The 7,247-nt window shown below is 38.8% G+C and overlaps 1 protein-coding gene across 1 annotated transcript in view; it reads right to left on the bottom strand.

The window, feature by feature from the left end:
• Positions 1 to 231: 231 nt before the first annotated feature.
• Positions 232 to 7,247, bottom strand: part of GLE1 (GLE1 RNA export mediator) — a 32,020-nt gene continuing 25,004 nt past the window's right edge. Inside the window, exons 12-16 of the mRNA XM_075015272.1 lie at positions 5,861 to 5,990; positions 5,302 to 5,406; positions 3,801 to 3,883; positions 3,519 to 3,582; positions 232 to 1,951 (exon numbers count right to left, since the gene is read on the bottom strand). Coding sequence (XP_074871373.1) covers positions 1,883 to 1,951; positions 3,519 to 3,582; positions 3,801 to 3,883; positions 5,302 to 5,406; positions 5,861 to 5,990 — 451 coding nt within the window. The 3' untranslated portion in view covers positions 232 to 1,882. The remainder of the gene's footprint in view (positions 1,952 to 3,518; positions 3,583 to 3,800; positions 3,884 to 5,301; positions 5,407 to 5,860; positions 5,991 to 7,247) is intronic.

Below are 7,247 nucleotides of genomic sequence, written 5' to 3'. Positions count from 1 at the left end.
CACAGGGGTCGCTTTCGAAAGGACCCCACACATTTCGAAATCCCCTTATTCTTCTCAGCTGAGGGGAATAAGGGGATTTCGAAATGTGTCGGGTCCTTTTGAAAAGGAGCCCCGTGTAGCCGCGCAGAGCTGCGTGCGTTCAAAAGCGATGCTCTCGAAGAGCCACAGCTGGAAGTGTGTGTATGCTAATGAGGCGCTGAGTATTCAATTCAGCACCTTATTAGTATTCTTTGATTTGGCCATTAGAATGGCCATTTCAAAGGTTTGGCCAAATGTGGCCACAGCCTCTGTGAAAAAGCTACCCTATGGATTAGAGATAATTTTAAAATCATATCAAATCTCTGTCAAGAGCATCAATTAGTTAGCCAATCACAACATGGACACCTGCCCCCTAGAAATACGGGAAATGTTAACATCTAGTCCATAAACTGCTAGCTGTTTAGTGACCTCTTGGGTGGAGGGCACTTCACTACCTGACAAAAAATTATCACAATTTGACCTCCCATAACATCATACTGGTGCAGTCACCTAATCAGGGAGTCCCAGAAACTTGTTAGGCACCATCATTGGCACCCACAGAGAAAAAGTAAACTGCAGCAACTGTAGCTTTAAAGAGTGAATCATTCTTAGACTAATTCACCATTGCACTCTCTTACATAAATTGCAGTAAAACTAATACAATCCACATCTGCCTAAATTAAAAGCTTTTTCCTACATAGGTCATCACCAGAGTTCAGTTCATCTTTGGAAAAGCCAAGAGGTCCATGTCTACTATATGTTTCACATGATAGTCCAATACCAGCACTGACAAAAATATTAAGCTGATACATGCCCTTCCACCCTTGGGTTTTTATATCACACAGATTTTAAGGTTAATTTCATACGGTGGATCATGGATACTGAGTTCTTTCTAGTTTCATGAAACTCATAGTGAAGCTATTATACACCTGCAAAGCCTTCCAACCCTCTTGGCCCCCCAAAAACCAAAAACCCCAAACAAAACAAAACAAAACAAAAACAAAACAAAAAAGCTGTTCTTCAGAAGCTATCAGCCTGTATAGCTGTAAAATGCAGTCTAAACCATACAAATAGGAATGTTATGTCATTAGGAAAAATAAGAATTTCTTAGTAAAAAGGAAAGAGCTGTTGATTTTAAGGCCTTCCCGTAAGAGAGATGAAGAGATAATTGCTGTCTCTAAGAACAAAGTGATATTTGATAGATGTCAAATCAGCCTTGTTAACAACACTTCTACCGCTTCTTTGGACTTGTAGGCAGTCAGATACAAAATTAATTTTTGCATGGGCTGCAATGCTGTTAACATTTGAACAATAATTTTAAAATATCTACACATGTACAATAACAAAGTTTTACAGAAGGTTCTCTTATATTTAGACCTTTATATAACTAAAGTACTGAGGTATTTCTAATTGCAGTTTCATGTAAAAGTTGTGACAGGCTGATTAGAGAAAAATTTCTACCTGAAAGTCATTGCTTAATGGAAGTAAACTCTGAAAGCTAATGGAGCATTTAGATATGTTTATGCACTTAACACTTATTCAGTACACTTGTTCAACATGTGAAGGAGCCTCTCATATTCCACAATACACTACACAATTAGAGTCTGTAAAGCAAATCAAATGCAAAGAAAATGGCTTAAAACAAGTTGCAAAATAAATTAGATGAAAAAGGTTTCTGAAGCTCCAATTTCTTTTCAGTATGACATATGAGTAAAGAAGGGTAAAAATGTTTCGGTTGGAAATATTCACAGCATCCGTATAAATACAAATATAAGATTTACACTTCTATGTATTCTTGTCCCTGAATGCAACAGGAAGCCACATCATGAAAATTTCCCAACTCCTGTGAAGATGGAAATGGAACTTAAGACCTCCAGAAGGAAGAAGGCAGCGAACCCTTTGGTAAAGGAATTTCCTTCTTCTGCAAACATTTCTAGGGAAGAAGAAAAAAAAAGTAATTTTAGAACAAATGCAAGCACTTCCAAACAACTGGACGACTACATTGACTATATTATGCAAATATCTGCATCCAACAAAGAAACAAGGGACTCAAGTTATATAGCAAACTTTTCCAGGGAAAAAGTGGGCTATAAAAGAAAACAGATACAAGTCTTTGACCAAATCTGGCTGCTTAAATTGACCAGTGAATGAAAACAATCAGCAAGGACCTAGATCCACAGTGAAAATTAACGGTTTAAAAAAAAAAATGTCTGGAATATTGAATGAATAAGACCTCTAAATAACACAATCATTTTGATGACCTCAGACTCATTTTGTACAATCTGTAGCAAACCTTCAACATATATTTCACGTTTGCTGTTTTTATTGGCAATATTTCATTTACTTGGGTTATACATTTATTTAAATTTAAAAATGGCACTTCAAGAAAAAGAAGAAATATTTTTGAATGGACTCGCAGACAGGCGCATCCAAAAAAATCTAGCAATGAATCCATCTCCAGTTTAAAAAAATATTTTTTCTGAATATTGTGAGAAATTCTTGCTGTATGAATTCCTAAATATTTAACTTTTAGAGTTGCCAGCAAACTTTGCTTTTAATTAAGAAAAAAAAAAAATCACACAAGCTTGTTTCCTAGATTCATATGTATTAGAACTAGTCAATATTTGCAAGACACTTTAAAACAGCAACCTTGCCAAGGTGGAGTGCTGAAATTTGACCCTTTGACCTCTATGTATGAGCCCAGTGCTGACGATATCTTTTAAAGTCATTAATACTCCTACCTTCAAAAGCTTAATTAACAAATAAATAAAGATGCAGAGCTTTACCATTTAGGTGGTGGTTGGTACCATTAGCTGTTCTTTTGTTAATCCACAGGCTACATGGGGGGAGAAGGGTGGGGCTGAGCTCCTGCTTTGCATGTCAATAAAAATTAGCTTATGTGCAGCTTGTGGCACACGTAGGTGGCTACTGACCCCTGCTTTAAAATATATTTTACATGTTTGCAAAATATTTCCTCACAAAGTTGCCTATGATGGGTACAAAGCTAGATGCTGCTGTGTGTTCAAAAAAGTCTACAGGAGTTTTCCAGATATTAGTTATTTGCTCATATACTATCTAATCTGTACAGAAGACACTATGTGAACACACAAATATCTGAAAGAAGTTAGTTGCTATGAAAATAGAATGGCTTAGTGGAACCACAGATCTCGGTCTTGTAAATCTTCTCACTGTAATATCTATAATTCCAGAGAACACTATTTATAACACAAAATTTCTAACGGGAATCTTTTCCATTACAACTTTTTTGGAGGAAGAGAGGGGAAGGACAGTTGAAAAAAGGGACATGTTTTGGAATCAGCTATCAAGAAGACTGAACAGTTTCAGTAAAAAAGTCCTACAAGAAAAGAGATTATATCAAAATCGAGATTATGGGCCTTTTGGGAATCAGAAGACATTTTGGAATTTGCTGACTGACCAATACATCCTTAAAAAGGGGTAAAAAGAAAGAGACTTGCAAGAATTTAAGGAGACTGCTTTACCTCCAAGAATTGCTTAAGTCGCATTAAAGAGCCTATCTGTCCAGAGATGGTGATTGCTTCAATCCTGCAGGGAGAACAAGAGTGAGCTCCAAAACAAACAAAGAAAAAAACAGTCTTGTATTATTTATATGAGGGAGAGGTCATGACAAAATTGGAGTGGAGGAGGGTGCAAAAATTGTCAAGAACATTAATGAAAAATCTAAGGGAAATTCTCCCAATCCCCACCCCCCCCAAAAACTGACAGGAGTTTCTTTGTGTAAGCTTTATATACTGGTGTCATACCTGTGAAAATAGTCTTCTCTGATAAGTAGCAGCATCTTCCAGAATTGGACCTGGTACTGTTTCATGAGAGCGTTGCCACACACCTGGTACACAAAACCATAAGGATAATAGAGATCAGATTTCAGAACAGGGGCCTGTAACTGGGAGAGGACTTTTACAAAATTTGTATAATACAGACTCCTCAAAAACTTGGGGGGTACAGTCTGAACAACACTGGCAATCTGCATTTTGAATCACACTGTAGAAATGCATCTCAAATGCCACAGAACAAATGAATTCTCCAAATCTATTAGAACCCAAAAATAAATCTCAGTTTCTGCAGTGCCAGGGAATAGAGCGCCTATCACTAGTGAAACAGCCTTTGTAGGCACTTACCCAATTTGCAGTTTTCTTTTCTTTTACATTTGTTCATATTCCTGTACTTTACTGCCATATGCTTCAAGTTTAAAAAGTTCAGCACATTCTCTTTCCTACCCAAATTTATTATAAATGCTACCTTGTTTCCTCATCATTCACCCATGCACTCCACAATGCCATCTTGGAGATCTCCTTCCTGCTCAACAATATCCCCCCAAAATATTTCCCTTCTTTATCCATTTTGCAGTCCATTTGCTGGTCATGTCCCACTTTGATTATTTTCGCAGCTTCTTTTCTGTTCAATTTTGAGTGGCTCCATGGGAACAGCTATTAAAAACACTTTTTTTTTTGCCACAACAATATCACGCTGCCATCACTGTGCTGCATCTCTATAGTAGCTTCCACCTTTCTGCCCTAAGTTCTCTCCTCCACTTTCAAGGTTCTACAGAATTCTGTCCTGATCTATACCTGTCATCTTTTACAGAACTCTTGCTCTGTGTTCCATCCATGCTTCTTTGCTCTCTTTAACTTGGCCTTCACTCATCACCAAGCTTAATGTCTTATTTATGTAACTTCCTATTCTAGGATCAATCTCCAAATTAATGCTCAACTAGCTCTTTCCCTTTCTTGCTGTAAAAGCCTCCTGCTTCCCTGAAGCGGTCTAGTTAGGATGGCATATAGCACAACATTCGGCACTGTAACCAGCCAGTGCCAGGATTAGTTAGTTTGGGGTTGTCAAATACACAAAGAATAAAAATAAGGAATTAAAAAAAATATTAATTAGCTTAATAGGAACTGCCTCAGTTGCTGAGGGTTCAGGTGTAATAAAAAGCTGAATACTGCAGTGTGGGAGTCCAGCTTCTTAAAAAGATGAAATTGTATGACTGAGACAGTTAAGGATTGCATCTAGCAAGGTTCTCTGAAAATATACATAGCTTCCTTTTGAGAGTGGGGGGGAGTGGCACACGCAGACACACACACGGGCCAATTATAATGGCTACAGGGAGCTGCCTCTGAACAAGTGACTATTACACAGTAATGTCACCACTGTGTCTAATAGCACCTTATTGATACAATAGCACCTATTTACTCATCCAATCATTTATTTTTGCTAGTGAGGCTCACGCCAGGTCACATAACTTACCTCTAAGAAATCAAAAAGAAGCGTAGCTGTCACATCAGAGAGAGGCTCCATGTTCAACATCTGAGCCAACCAGCGCCATCCATGGTTCAGCCCATGAGGGTGAGTCTAAAGGAACAAGAAAGCTACTCAATTAATGTTAGAGATTGCAAAATATTACCACCAAAAACATCACAATTTTTTTCCAGTTCCACTGCTCTCCAAGGAACAGTTATTTTGGAACAGAATTCTGTGCATTTTCAGAACATTTCCTGATAAAGAAATCTTTATAAACATGCAGACAAACTTTGTATTTTTAAAGGACTTTTAAAGAACAATTTCAAGACATATTACTTAAAACATAATTCATCAAAAGCTGGAGCTATTCTAAATTAGTCAATTTAAAAACAATTCAGGCTGACAGTGTCCCCTTTAAATATAATTAGCTTCCATTTACAATGACTGGTATAAACCCTATCTGCACCAGTGGTAAGACACATTTTACAATTAGTTTAGTTAGCACTGTTCCCATCCCAAGAGTTGGTGTTTGTAATGTAACACTTTAAAAGTGCTATTTACATACCCCTTGTTTATTTCCATAAGGCCACCGTAGTTGAATGATAGCAGCATAAAGACGGATCATTCCAGACATCCGTTTAAGGAAATTATCCTGCTGTTCTACCTTGGAATCCTTAACTTGATAACCAAGTGCCCTGTGTATTAAAGATATTTTAACATTAATACACCAAACAAGCCTCACTAGTTTCCCAAAGTGGGCCCAATTCTCAGCCTTCTTTAATGACACTCAATTATAAAACTCTGGCTATATTACAAGGTATGTAAAAATTCATGCAAAGCCCACTTACTAAACACTAAGATAAGTAGTCCAGTGTCTTAAACATACTGCATATTCTGGACAAGACTATTTAAAAGGCCATCATTAGGTCAAAATGATTAACTCATATTCCTGCACCAGCAAAACAAAAAGCTGGATAAGCAACTATGCCAACGGTCTGGCCCTAGGCCCCCTCATCATTAAGGCATTGAAAGATACAATGGTGACATGTGAAAGTCTGAACAGCATGAAAGGACATACACAGGGAGCTTATTATTACAATAGTGCTGTACAAATGTGTGTTATCACTTTCAACGAGGTAAGTCAGAAGAGGGTGTCATGATCTTCTGTAAATGTAAACAAACTTACTTGTCTTAGTGATTGGCTAAACAAAAATTAGGACTGAGTAGACTTGTAAGTGCTAAAGTTTTATTTTTTTGTGCAGTTATCTACTATATATTTAAGACAGTTTGAATGTAAGCGAGCCTGTCTGTCCATCTGTCTGTCTGGTCAAGACTTCCTCCTAAACTGTACGAGCTAGGACCACCAAATTTGATTTGCAGCTTCCTCTTATCCTAACTTAAAGCAAGATAAATGTTTGGTTGTGCCACAACAACTGGGTCCTGGAATGTGATTGTTTTGCATAACATGGGAAGGGAGAGGGATGCTAGCAGGGACAATTAAATTGTGTCATGACTGCAGGGGCCAAGGGGTCAGAGATTGGGACTGAGATACCTATAATGCCTCTGGGACGGCAGGGGTGCAGGTATGCTTCCTGCCTGTGTGACCCAGGGTAGTGTGGTTCACACTGGTTCTTCCCCTATCCTGAGCCCGTCCTCACCCTCGATCCCCAACTCCAGCACAGACACTCCCACCCCATTCCGAGGTCCTCCTCACCCCCAAACCCTCACTCCTGCACCCCCAGCCCCGCAGCTTGGGCCCTTCCTCACCCCCAGCCCTGACTTCTCCAGCTCCCCACACATCAACCCCCTTCCCTGAGCCTCTCTTCACTCCCAAACCCTCACTCCTACACCATCTCACTCCTAGCCTTGAGCGTCTCCTCTCCCCTGATCTCAGCACTTCACTTCCAAACACATGCACACACACCTCTCCTTAAGGGCCCAAGCAATGCTGG

Source organism: Carettochelys insculpta, chromosome 21, assembly GCF_033958435.1.
Source record: "Carettochelys insculpta isolate YL-2023 chromosome 21, ASM3395843v1, whole genome shotgun sequence".
Taxonomy (NCBI): domain Eukaryota; kingdom Metazoa; phylum Chordata; order Testudines; family Carettochelyidae; genus Carettochelys; species Carettochelys insculpta.
Note: the sequence above shows the minus strand (reverse complement) of the source record. Positions and strands in the feature narration are given on the sequence as shown.